The 14,156-nt window shown below is 45.0% G+C and overlaps 1 protein-coding gene across 1 annotated transcript; it reads left to right on the plus strand.

The window, feature by feature from the left end:
* The first annotated feature begins 5,411 nt into the window (after positions 1–5,411).
* Positions 5,412–10,316, plus strand: gfap (glial fibrillary acidic protein). Its single transcript, XM_030090117.1, has 9 exons — positions 5,412–5,945; positions 7,619–7,679; positions 7,748–7,843; positions 7,933–8,094; positions 8,211–8,336; positions 8,443–8,663; positions 8,743–8,786; positions 9,412–9,494; positions 10,260–10,316. The coding sequence occupies exons 1-9, from the start codon at positions 5,425–5,427 to the stop codon at positions 10,299–10,301; spliced, it is 1,356 nt and encodes a 451-aa protein (XP_029945977.1). The 5' UTR covers positions 5,412–5,424; the 3' UTR covers positions 10,302–10,316.
* Positions 10,317–14,156: the final 3,840 nt, after the last annotated feature.

Below are 14,156 nucleotides of genomic sequence, written 5' to 3' on the forward strand. Positions count from 1 at the left end.
GTTCAATGTCTCATGAATGAAACTTTAAAAAGTCTAAACTCACAGGACGAACTGCTGGGAGGATTTGCGCATGTGTGTGTATGTGTGTAATGTCAGTGTTATTGAAAGTGCGTTGGCCAAAGACGGGCAGGATCGGAGCTAGCGCTGGACGCCAGGGTTCGCTGTCCTACTCGCACGACGACTTTGTTTATCCTCGGGTTTCAGACACCGAGCCCAGCATTAAGCTAATATCCAGGCACGGGGCTCAGAGTAAAGTTTTATTTTTTATCTTTCCGTGGGGCTGCTAGTCGCTAAAAGGCAGCTAAAACATGTATGTGAGGCGATTAAAAAAAAAAAATGAAAACAAACCCCGGGATAAGCAAATGAATGCACATAGTTGCTAGAAATCTATGTAAATGATATTATGTACCATGACAAGACTTGCAGTGCAAAGTCTCATGTATCAGATTTATTTTACACCGAGAAGAGAGTAGTCTGTTATATATTCATGTCATGCCTTCTTTTCCAGAAACAAATAAATGAATGGTTTTTCAAAATAAGAGCTTGGATCGTCTCTGTGTTCACGGCCTCGTCGACCCGTCGTCCGGAGACTGAGCTCATTGTGAGAATCTGCCTGATTCATGCGCTCGTGTTTTTCCATTCTTCCGCTCTCGACTTTGTTTCTGCCTCTTTTTGCTTTTTTTTCTTCTTCTCAATGCGTTTTTGAGGAAAAACAGGCGGCGCACAGGAAGAAGAACTCTCTCTGTGATGGTGACCAACAGAGACGGGACAACACACTCTCTCCTGGAAGGGTTTGTTTTGGCCTTCATGGACTCATTCAGTCAAAGTGTCACCAGCTTTTCTCTTAACTCACGTTATCACTTTCTTTTTAAATATATTTACATACCCGACTGCTGTCCACACACACACACACACACTGCGGTCAGTGCTGTTTCCAGCGGGTGTTTATGTCTCGGTGCCGTGTTGTTGACGTGACGTGTCGGCTGGTATGCAGGTCTGGGCCCCCGGCGTTCCTGCTGACAGGCAGACTGGAGCTGGGGGCCTGACGGCTCTTTGTCAGCTCTCTGTTTTGGACCCGCTGCTGCTGAGTCATAGAGCCGTTCTAATCTCCATTCCCACTTTTTTTTCTTTTTTCCCAGGATGCCTCTGAAACCTCGATTTCAACTATAGTTGATAATTTTAGAAACAATAAGGAGGCATTTTAATTAATGTTCGATATAGCTACAACAAGTCAGAATGAATGGATGGAATAAGATTGAAAATAACACGAGTACATTTAAAAAAGTCCACAGTGCAGCGAGTCCGTGGCCTCATTAGCGAGGACTAGCCGAGGTGAGAGGAATAAATCCAGGACCGGGCCTGTTCTCACACCGAGGGTTTCTCCTCGGCTTTATTCCCCACCGCCTTGCTTAATTAACACCCGTCCTGGCCCTGAAGCTGCGAGGGAGGCGGGGCCAAGACCGCCGTATTCCCAGCTCATTGGTGGAGGTCCAGGTTGGTATGCGGCCATCGGGGTTGACGAATGGCGGCCGAGAGGGTCGCGCCGGGGGATCCTGGGCGTGAAATGCCAGAGCAGTCACACTTCGCTGGCGGCCATGTTGCTCTGGCCTGAGATCACTGCAGAGAATTAAGATTCGGCCCCACACTCGTAGACATGAATCAGCTGTTGGACCAGGCCCCTCCAGGACTCTGCAGCAAGCGGGACTTTCTTCTCCCCCTGCCTGAATGTTTAATCATCTGGACGAATTACCTCAGTGACCAGATCTGAGGCAACGGGGGCGATTGTCTGAAACATCCAGCGGGCCCAAACAGTCAGTGTCACCGTAATGATGCAGGCGTCTCTAAATCCTCCTAGACGGAGCCTTCGGGACCAACAAGGCCCTGCCAGGCTTACAGTGCGCCATCTCCTTTTAACCTCCATTAACAGGCACCAATTGGAATTCAAGACACTGCCTTGTTGTTGTTTTTCCACAACACTCAAAGGCCAGATAGTGGAGTCACTGGGGCTTTATTCACTGTCTGTACCACGGGTTTCCACTCCCTGTGATTTTTACGACCCACAAACAAAGACATCCTCTATGCAGCGCTGCTGCTGTGCTTCTGCTACCTGTAACCAAACGGCATGAAACCACAGCGACACCGTTTCTGCTAAACTCTGAATGAACGCAGTTTTTTAACATAAATTTCTGCTTTTTCCAATTAATTTTTCTTACCAAGCTCACGATTGATCTGTCCTGCAGTTGAAACTCCAAAATTACACCTCTTGGATCCCACTTCCTGCTGAGCTGACCTCTGTCCGCTCTCCAGAACGTTTAATGTACACATGGTTAAGAGCATGTTGTTGTTTGTTTGTTTGTTTGTTTGTTTGTTCTGTTTCAAGCAGAATTTCATTCTCAGTGCTCAACAGTAAACAAAAATCATTACAATTCAATACAACACAATACAATAACAAAACACATTTATATTAGCTCGAAAGGGAGTGGGATGAAGTAAAACTTATTATCTCCCACCGCGCTTCACTTAAGCTCTTTAACTAAAGATATTACAACCTTCATTGTCACACAATTATGTTCACAGGACAGTTAATAACACACTTACTTTTTTTTATAAACAAAAATCATTCTGCTTAATATATTTTTCAAAAGTCATTTCTTTAAGTTGCTTTTTAAATAATTTCATATTTGGACATTCCTTGAGCTGTCTTCCCAGTTTGTTCCACAATTTTACCCCTTGAACTGAAGGACAAAGTCTTTTCCGTTTATTATTTGCCCATCTAACTTTAAAATTATGTGTATGTCGTAAATTATACCCTACAACTACTCTTTTAGAAAATAAAAGTGTGGTTACATGGGTGTTTTTAATTTGGAATTGGTTTATTCTGAATTAGATAATTCAGAATTATAATTATGAGCATCGTGTTTACATGGGGAAAAACGAAGAATTAAATCCCTCTCTCTGATTGGACAGGGGACGGCCATGACGTACTGACGTCTCCCGGAAGTAAACAGCGTTTTTCTCATCTTTCTTTCTTGATCAATTTTCATGCCACAGCTTTAAAAATGTCCGCTTTGTTAAGCGCCCGTCGATCCGCTCGTTCCATTGTATCAAATTCTTTTAAAATTACCGTTATATAAATCGTCTCCATACGAGTCGTAACGCGGACCGCAGGCCGCCATCTTGGAATATTGCGTCATCCCGACGGAGCAAGAATGACCAGAATGAAGTCGCGCCTAATTAGCATAAGATTCCGTTTCCAAAGGAGAATAAACCAGTCTATTCGGATTTAATGGCTATTTTTACAGTGGAATTATGCTTTATTTGGATTTATAGAGGAATAAAAAGTCCCATGTAAACGCATGGATTGTCCATCTACTTGTGCATGTACACAACAAATATTTCCCAAGGCCATGGTGCACCTGCGCAACAGTGGCATTTCCCACCATTTACATTAAAAAAGTTGCATTTTTATTGGCTCCGAGCACCGTTTTTGTTGTTAACGGACACCAAAAACACACACGAAAAAGTTGTGTAAACTCAGCCTTAAAGAGGCGGAGAAGCTACTTTCCCACAAAAACAGAACATTTACTGCCCTGTAGAAAAGCCATGAAGACAGAAATCACTGTTGTTACTTTTTGTCTGAAAGAACACAGCTCATTCTACTTCTATAAATGTATTTTGGAACTAGACGACAATTAACAAAATGACCTTAATTTGTACTTTGTAGCAGCACTGGCCCACTCTCACCACGTTTTTTTTTTTTTCTTTTTTAAGACGAAGAAGTGAGTTAAAGATCAGCTGAAGAGCAGTGATGCTGCCAGCCTGCTGTTGTCGGGGTAATGGATGAAAATGGCTTTTGTTACAGCCTCTGTTGGTTCTGCTGCAGCTCAGATTAACTCCCTCCTCTCCCCAGTTCTCCACTGTCCACAGGACAGTGCAGGGAACCACACACTCTACTTGAATCTTTAGTTTAAAAAAACAAGATATTTCAGATTTTATGAGAAATATGTGCAAATATCCAGTGTTAGTGCAGCTCAGAAGGGTTTTTACCAAGAAATAAAACCTGAAAAAGTTTCTTCTACACCAGATTTCATGATGTTTGTTTGGTTGTTTGTTTGCTTGTTTGTTTGTTTGTTTGTTTGTTTGTTTGTTTTGCATTTAAAGTTAATACTGTTACAGCAGAATGGATTCACAATGAAATGTCAGGTGAGTCTTGATACAGTCAGAAAATCGTCAGAAACATTGCACTGTAGTTGTCCACTATGATATGTGTTGTATGTGAATTTACTCTCAAAATAATTGTTGATTATTTATTTATTTTTTTAGAGAACATGAACCACATTGTGCTCACCTAACTGCACTTTTTTTTTTTACTGTTCTTTTTTTGTATTTCTTCACTTTGGATCCCCAGGAAATAAAAAGCATGGCCCTTCTCGTTAGCTTGACACATTTACAGTAAAACGTCAGGTGAGTCTTCTTCCAAAGTGGGCGTGTAATGCTCTGTTCAATCAAAAAACAGTGTTTTAATGAATTCATTAATAGTTTTAACTCGGGATGCAGTGATGCCGTTCCCAGAATCGAGTATCGGATCACATATTGCGTGAAAACAGATCTGCTGACAGTGAGGGAAAGCTGCCCTCTGACCCCTCCTGGGTTTCTTTCTGCTGCATTTATGAACAAAATCCTTTGAAAATCCATTGTTCAATCAGATCCTTTCACTAAAACTGAACAGAATCTGAAGGTATCTCCTCTCAGGGCTTGGCAATTGATTCTTCCTTATGTAATTTGGGCGGTAAATTGTGACGGGAAGAGGAGCGACGGCAGCTTTGAGCTCTTGTCCCTCAAGCTGTTTGTGTCCTCACACAGTAAATCCTGCCTTCCTCACAGGAAGGACGCTTTTATCCGTGTACTACACGTTAAACGCGGCACTTTTTCAGGTTTACTGGCAGAAATGTGTTTTCCGATCAGGTCGTTCCCCTCTCGGCGTCCCGGTATGACCAGACTCGTGTTTGTGCGGCCAGGTTGAATTAGTTGTCCAAAGCCTGTCACACAAATTCCTTTTCATTCATTCTGGGGGAGAAAGAAAGGGAGACGGACACAAAAAAGGAGGGGGGTGGGGGGGGGGGGGGGGGGGGGGGGTGGAAGAGGGAGTGAGTCAGAGGCAAGGGGGGGAGAAAGAGAGAGAAGGCCAAGAGATGTTTGGAGTGGACGAGCACAGACAATCCCTGGCAGCTCGGAGACCCCGTCACTCTCCCTTTCTGCCCCATTCACCCCCCCACCCCCCACCCCCCCACCCCCTTCCCGCTCCTGCCCCACCCTGTGGCCTCTCCGCTGAGGACTAGGGGTGTGTGGTTGAGGGGGGTGTCCGTTCACCCGCCCCCATAAAAGCCCCGTTTGTGCCCAGAACCAGCTTCATTCCCCTCAGCCATGGAGAGCCAGAGAGTCCAGTCCTCCTACAGGAAGCGCTTCGGCCCCCAGGGCTCCAGCGGATCGGGGCCCCGGTACGGGAGCCTTTCCTCCGGCCGCTTCTCCTGGCACGGCACCTCCCGCGCCTTCACCCACTCCAGCCCGGTGTCGCGGGTGTCCCTGGGCTCCACGGCGGCCGCCCTGCTGCTCGGCAGCCCCGTGGACCGGCTGGACTTCTCGGCGGACTCCCTGATGAAGGCCCAGTTCAAGGAGACGCGCACCAACGAGAAGGTGGAGATGATGGGCCTGAACGACCGCTTCGCCAGCTACATCGAGAAGGTGCGGCTGCTGGAGCAGCAGAACAAGGTGCTGGTGGCCGAGCTCAACCAGCTGAAGGGGAAGGAGCCCAGCCGCCTGGGGGACATCTACCAGGAGGAGCTGAGGGAGCTGCGCCGGCAGGTGGACGCTCTCACCAGCGGAAAGGCCCGGCTGGAGATCGAGAGGGACAACCTGGCGGCGGACCTGGCCATGCTGAAGCAGAGGTAGGAGGAAGAGGAGGAGCAGCACTCTGCTGAACCACACCTGTCTCTGGGTTCAGGACGATAACAAGGAGATCTGTTGTTTCCAGGGTTAGGGTTACCCTTTCCTGACCTCACCCTTCCACTCACATTGCAGAAGAACATCATGCATATTCTGAGGAACCTCTCTCTTGGTTTTATTCACTTTTTGGTTCTAAGCTTCTTCATTTACTTTTTGCTTGAGTTTGAAAACATTTCCTCTTCGTCTGTGATTGTATCTTGAGGTTTTAAAATGCTTGGAAATCTGATTCCATGCCACCAATATGTCCTTCTACTGATCTTTCGATCTCTAACAGTCATGTCTCAGGCCTGGTGAACTTGGTGTTGAATTGCCTGAATTCTTCTGTAGTTTTTACATTTTCCTATATTGTGTTTGCTTTAAGCACCAGTTTCCATTTTTCTCCTTCAGTCAGTGTCCAAAATTTTTTCAACTCTTGTTTTCGGAGCTTTTCATGACTTATTGATCGGCTGCTTTTGCTGCGTGTTGGATGTTTCTAAATGAAATAGACGTTGCATTGCAGTTTTCCCTCTTTCTCCCCTGCATTTATATGCAGATGACGTTTTGTTTGTGATTGGCTGGAATGCAGACGGCCCCAGCTTTACTCCTGGATCCCTCTTTACAAACTTGATCCTGACTGAACCCCGCGCTGCCATTGAGCGAGTGTGGAGGAATGAGGCCGGCACAATGGCAGCACTCTCACAAAGGGAGCAGGCTGCCGGGCAGATGTTCTCTCTCTCTCTCTCGTTCTCTCTCTCTCACTCTTTTTCCCTCCAGTTACCCATCGTTACGCCGCCTGTGCAAACTTGGCTTCTGTTTAAGCGTGGCGTGAATCTAAAATGTAATTTAGAGTTGAGAGGGAAGGTTTGAGGGTGTCAGAGTGTGGAGGAGGTCCACTTCAGATCTACGCAGCTGCAGGTCCTCTTCAGGACTGAACGGTGACCTGAGGGGTCAGAGGTTACCTGTGGGATTCATGATGGCCTCTGTTCCCCGGGTGAAGCTGTGCAGATGTTCCTCTCGGAGCGCGGTTGGGACTGTCGTGTGTGTGAGTGTGTGCGTGCAGAGTTCGATGTGTTGCCTCCATCCCGTGGGAAAGGCTGTGAGATTGGAGTGAGTGTGTAATGATGCGTAAGCCTGCCTTTCAGCTGAGCACCCCCCCCACCCACCCATACCCCCACCCTCCTCCACCACCCGCCCCCGTACCACCGCAGCTCCAAGTGACAGTCTCTTTCAAAATATGCCTGTCAGTCCTCACAGTTTGAGAAAAGTTAGTCTTTTTAAACTGTGAATTCACCGAGGAGGCAGCAGGAGGGACTGTAATACTCTGTTGGTGCATTCATGAGATTATCATTAATGGTAAAGTTTGGAATGGCGCCTCTTTCGAGAGTAAAAACTACATTGATGCACCTGGTGAATAGATGACAACATTGAATAATTATCACACGCTTTTACATTGTAACTTCATATCAACTCTGCGGAAGAGCTGTGTGTGAAGCTTTTAAACATCTCAATGTGATTCAACTTTAAACACGATCTGTAACTTCCATGAACTTTCATAGCAACTGAAGTCAGGTCAGCAGAGGATTCTGGGTATTTTCCTTTGTTTTCTTCCCATCTTCTCTTCTCTGTCGTTGCTCAGACTGCAGGATGAGATCGGCCTCCGGCAGGATGCAGAGAACAGCTTGAACGCCTTCAGACAGGTGATAATCAGTCTTTTCTGGGGTGAGCCGGTGATTCCTGCCTCGTCTCATCCACCTGTGCTCCGAAGGATGTGGACGAGGCGGCTCTGAATCGTGTCCAGTTGGAGAGGAAGATCGAGGCCCTGCAGGATGAGATCAACTTCCTGAAGAAGATTCACGAGGAGGTAAAATGGGGACAAAAAAAAAAAAAAAAAATCTGAAAGTTCATCCACGGCTGATTGCTCCTGACTGTTTTTGCTCGGTTTGCTTTCAGGAGCTGCGTGAGCTGCAGGAGCAGATCATGGCCCAGCAGGTCCACGTCGACCTGGATGTTTCCAAACCCGACCTGACTGCTGCTCTGAGAGACATCAGGGTCCAGTATGAGACCATGGCCTCTTCAAACATGCAGGAGACGGAGGAGTGGTACAGATCCAAGGTCAGAGCCAACACGTGAGATTAACACACAGTGACACACATGGTCACTGCAAACCAACTCTAAAAGCTGGAAAGTGAGATATTGCTTATTTAAATGGGACTGTTTGTTCTGCACAGTTTGCTGACCTGACGGATTCGGCCAATCGGAACGCAGAAGCACTGCGGCAGGCCAAGCAGGAGGCCAACGAGTATCGGAGGCAGATCCAAGTGGTGACCTGCGACCTGGAGGCTCTGCGAGGCACCGTGGGTCCACCCAAACACACCAGCCTCCACAGGAGAGAACTTTTTGCTCAACTTTTGAAACGATCAAAAGGTTTACCTTTCACATGCTTGTGTACGATTCCTCCAGAACGAGTCTCTGGAGCGCCAGCTCCGAGAGATGGAGGACCGCTGCGCCATGGAGACCGCCAACTACCAGGACACGGTGAACCGCCTGGAGGAGGAGATCCAGGCGCTGAAGGAGGAGATGGCCAGGCACCTGCAGGAGTACCAGGACCTCCTCAACGTCAAACTGGCCCTGGACATCGAGATCGCCACCTACAGGAAGCTCCTGGAGGGGGAGGAGAGCAGGTGAGGGTCGTCCATTTCTGAGATTCAAACCTTGCGTATGTGTTGAGATCATGTGACTGATTCCTCTCTCTTCCTGCAGGATCACCATCCCAGTGCAGAGCTTCTCAAACCTGCAGTTCAGAGGTCAGCAGCTCTCATGGTGACAGTGTAACATTGACATTTACTACACTGTCGTCTGCATACAGGGAGAACATTTCTTACACACAGATAGAGAAAGTTTAAAGAAGCTTGAAGTTTACTTCATGTGTCTCTGCATGCATGGCTGCATTGCAAAACAATCAGCACCAACTAGTGGCTTGACATGCAAACTGCAGCATTTCTGGAAATGTCAAACTTTACAATATCACATCAAATCAGAATTACAAGGTGAAGGTGGAATGTAGTATTCTCAGAAAAAGTACCTATTTTAAGTTTTAATGTTTAAGTTGGCAAAAAATAAAACAAATACACCATAATCAGTCATTTGAGTGTTGACAGATTTTTTTAACAGCTGCAGAAAGAGTTTGATAGAAGAGTTGACTCCAAGAATGTGGATGTCAACTTTAGAAAGTGAATGAATGCCTGGAAAGGAGGGTTAGCGACTTTTCGTTGAAATATTTGGTAAATCTTCAAAACACATTCCAATTCATGTTAATTCCACCTTAAACAAATTGTGTTGTATATTTCCACCTCTTTTTTTGTCAGGATTTCTTCTTTGAAAATAACTTTAAATCTCTATTTACTTCTTTCCTCTGTTTTTCATTAATAGAAACTAATTTGGACACCAAAACCCCGGAAGCTCATGTGAAGAGGAGCATCCTGGTCCGGACTGTGGAGACCAGAGATGGGGAGGTACTCCCACTGACCCCATAGTCTCTGCAGTTTTACTTGCAAACATGTGGAATATTATGTTAACATTTTAAACACAAACACACACACACACACACACAGTGTAAAATAGACCCACAGCGTGTTTGTAAGTAACTCAGAATATTGTTGAGCAGGAGTACTTTGTCTTCCACAAAGTGAAATTGTAAAAAAAAATAAAATAAACTGAAAATTTTTAGTTGCTACAAACCTGCAAGAGACATCATTATGAATTGTCATTGTATTTTGCAGTAGGAAGCATCATTTAAAACCACACAGTGTTGAAATTATACTTCTTTTCAATTTGTAAATTTATACATTTTCAGGTTTTTTGTTATAGATACTGTTCAAAATTTCTTTAAATAGTGCAACAACAGCAAATCATTGAGCTTTGTGTGGTTATTTACAGATTATTTAAGTACTATCTGTCATTGAACACACTGGAGATCAAATTGGACTTTTTGTGCCTCTAAACTGAATTGAATTTGACACAATATGTCTCAGTTTAGGTCCTTAAATATCCTCCAATAGTTGGATTTTTTTTATAGGTATATTAGTAAGATGTCACGAATTGGTAAAAGTAAAGACATTATTGAAATATTCAAAAAGTTTGATAATAAACCACAAAAGCATTAAATTGGATTAAATAAAAGGATAACTCAGGATGAGCTGCTCACTGCCTGTAGAGGGCAGTGTTGAGTCCTCCACACACACACTGCAGCTCTAACCTGTGCTTTCTTTTCTTTTCAGATCATTAAAGACACCACCACCGAGCACAAAGATCTCCCCTGAAGCTGTAAAAAGCAGGAGTCACCTTCATCCCTTCCTCCTTCTCTGTTTCCCAAAGCTGCGTTCGTTCACGTTTTCCTCTTTCCTCCATCACCTGCCTGCTAATCCCGTCTGACTTTAACCATCGAACACACTCTCAACATTTCAGCCCCAAACAATCACAATCAGCTCCAGCAAAACCTTTTCTTTTTGCGCCTTGTTTGTGTAGCGGAGCTCAGTTAGCGTCCTCAGCCGAGGCCTCGAGGCGTCGTTCGTAGCGTGGTGGAAGTCGACGTGTGGTGTCGCGTATGTGATTCGTCTGGATCGGAGACACGTTGTGTACAGGAGCTGGACTGAGGTCAAGATTGAGAGAAATGTGCACGTTAGAGTAGTGGGAGCTGGGTTTTTTTCTTTCTTTTTTTTAAGTTTGTTTGTTCTGGTGCTATTTTTCTGTATTTGTTTTGTTTGCTACAGCAGCAGCCTCTTATCACACACACACACGCGCACACACGCCTGTGCAACACATGAGAATTAGCCAGCAAAAACTGCACGATTGATTGAATTTGGGAAGAATACAGCTGAAAACGCTTAAAACCAAGAGTTTAAAAGTTTTAAAGTTCTGGCTACCTCAGCTCATATGTGGACTTGATCCGCTTCACCAAAACACTGAACCAGTCAGACTAGAGATGCATTTTTACTATTTGCATTGGAGATTATGTAACCACACAGATTACATGCACATCCTGGTTTCACAACGATGGATGCATGTACACTGTCCAAACGCAATATAATATCAAGGCTTCTAAAACTGATTGCTAATTTTTATATTACACTGAGTCTTTTATGAGGGTAAAAAGACACCAGACACATCACCTCCTCTGTTTTTTCTTTTTCTTCACTCTGATGATTGTAAAACTCGAACACGTGAGACACTTCTGACCTGCGACTTGATGGTTTCTATAGTCTTCTCTCAATTAAATCCCAGTTTCTTGTGTCATTTATACAATGGAAAACGGTTCAAAACAGCCGACCACGTGAAAAAAGTAGCAGCAGCAGAAGAAAACGTGGTCAAAACCTTAATGTATATACTTTTTCAAAGAAGAGATTAAATTCATTAGCTCATTGAAATGATGAAATTTGACATTCTTTCTGATTGTTTGCAGTTTTCCATCAAACCATTAAACAATATGAGAAATAAAGACCTTTAGATAGATTAATAAAGACATTTTTTTGTACTTGTTGAACACTGAAGACTCCTTTTAACATACCGAGACGGATTTATCAGATTTTACTCATCATGTTGGTAACAAACTGTTGTTAAATTCCACTAATGAATTAAACTTAGTGTAAAGTCACTTTTATAACCCAAAATCTTGTGAGTTATTTCCAGTTGAACACGGTCGGCTGTCTAGCGTGTTTTCACCCTACGGCTCCGTTTACATGACAACGTTTTCAAGTGAAAATGCCAAACTCTGGTTGCGTTTCGGGTCTCCGTTGACACGACGACGAGGGGGGGAAAACACAACTCTTCTTCTTTTCTGAGACAAAAATGCAAAAATTATTCGTTTTCTCTTGAAATGTTGTTGTGTAAACGGAGCCTGGTTGTAGATTTGTGTTTTTGTTCTGATATCTGATCCTGTGTGCAGCAGACAGAAGGTGGAGGGGGGTGGAGGCGATGGCGGCGGTGGTTGTGGGGGGGGGGTCTAATCAGCCAAGAGGAGCAGGAACAAATGGGAACCTCTTCTTCTGCACCTCCTGGAGGATTATCTGCGAGATGAGGACACGGCGCTCTGACAGTGTGAAAGCTGACGTGACCTTTGCCCCCCAGCCGGCTGCCCTGACGTCCTGCCATCGGCGAGACGGGAGTGAGGGGCGCCGTGGTCACGACTGCCTCTGCTGTGCTGTGGGGGTGGAGGGTGGAGGGTGGGGGGGGGCAGTGAACCCTCTCTGACTGAAGCCGTGCTGACAGCTAATGAGAGCCTCACCGGAGCTCGTCGCCAAGGACACCGTGTGATTTGTGCCTCAAACCTTCCCCTCTACCCACTGCCTCCTCTCCACTTCCTCCTGATAACGCGCCACCCGATGTGTTCACCTTGCCTCCTTTGCAGACGTGATCGTTACATTAGTTTTGACTACAGTCTCCTGTTAACCACAATAAACCGTGTTGTTTGCTACTAATGTTCCTCTTGTGTTTTTTCTGTCTTTTTTCGGTGACGCTTCGTGCGTTTATAACCAAGATCGAAACGTGACGCGTGAATTACATAAGCTCTCCTCTTTAAATGATCATTATAGGTTCTGACAATTAACTTTGGGCTATTTGAGTGCAGCTCCAGCAGATGAGTTCACCTCCTGCAGTCCTGCGGATAGATTTCACTTTCGGTTTGTGTTCGTTTTGTAAGTGATTTAGAAAATCTAACACCGTGGCTGACACCATGTGCAACAGGAGCATTCTGCTCTTGGCCTTAAACCACATTTAACCTGGATTAATGTTGAGAAGGCATTTGTGTAAATGGGTTTATAATTCTCTTCTGGGCTTGTGGAGGGTTCAGATGAGCCTCATTCTTACCTTTTGTCAATATTTGTGAAGGAAATTATTACCGTTGTAAATCAGCACAGCAATAACCGAAGAGTTGGTGTCTCTCTATATATCTATATACGGTATGTATCGCATTATTTCGGCTCCATACGCTGCAGTTTGTGCTGATAAAGTGTTTCTGTGTTTCTCCTACTGAAGCCTGACCGTGATAAGTGACAGTGTTTAAGGTGCAGCGTGGATCTGTTTTCCTTCTCCTATCGCCGGAATGGAGAATCTCAGGTCAGAGCCGAGAGGACGACCCTGAGCTGGAAGACTTTCAGGCTGATAAATCTCTCGGCCGCTGAGCGCTGAGCGGTGGGCGGCGCAGACCCTGAAATCTAGATCCTTCCCGTCCTTTCCACAAGGCCGGGAAGAGGCGGGAGCTCCTGGTTTTCAGTTGACGAAACAGCTGGGATGGGATTCCAGATGTTAGTTGTATCTTTGAAAAGGTGTTGAGTTGTTTCAACATTACATGACAACAGAAGATATTAGAAAATATCACAAAAAAGTTCTTCTTTTTCTAAAAAAATAAGTAAAAGGTAGTTTGGAAATTCTTGTATTTGTTTAATATTCTCTTAAATCCGAGGGAGGAAGATGCTCCATGGTCTGGTTCGTCAGATGAAGCTGGGTTAGTCTGTGGGAGGAAGATGATCACAGGTGTCAGCTGCATAATCATGTGAAGTATTTCTGGATCAGATACAGCTGCAGGGATCATTCTACACCAGTGGATTACCTGCAGATTGCCTACAATTACCGTAAATCACTGTGTCGTTTTAATATAAAATTGCGGAGTTTGCATTTTCAGCCAATGTTCATTTTAATCTGGATAGCTGCATTTTGTTTTCAGACACGCCTCCACTTTTACGTGAATGAATCCAAATCTCTCTTCGCTTTTCCGCTGTGATTTCAGTAAATGATGTTTCCCGAACTCGCCGAGTGCCGCTCGCCTCCCTGCTGCACATTCCTGCCTCACTTGGCTCTCGCACCAAAGGGTCAAAGACAGGCATGTGTCTGCTGGGTTAATTTTAGCCGTCGTTTCACCGGGACCGTCTCGACGAAACGCAGAGCGCTCGCTCACTGAGAGTTTCCTCTGGAGTTTAAACATTTCCCCGCTCTCACCGCAGATGCTTCAATATGGACATAGATGACTTCTGATGACAACATCTTCAATATTTTACCTTTTTTTATGGTTTGGTGGGCTGAATTGGAGCTTCTTGTGGCCTGATTTTGTCCCACAAGCCTTATGTTTGACATCTAAAGTCTCTGTAGTAACAGTTAAATGAAATACTGACCGGTAACAGTGT

Source organism: Salarias fasciatus, chromosome 4 (genome assembly GCF_902148845.1).
Source record: "Salarias fasciatus chromosome 4, fSalaFa1.1, whole genome shotgun sequence".
Lineage (NCBI taxonomy): Eukaryota > Metazoa > Chordata > Actinopteri > Blenniiformes > Blenniidae > Salarias > Salarias fasciatus.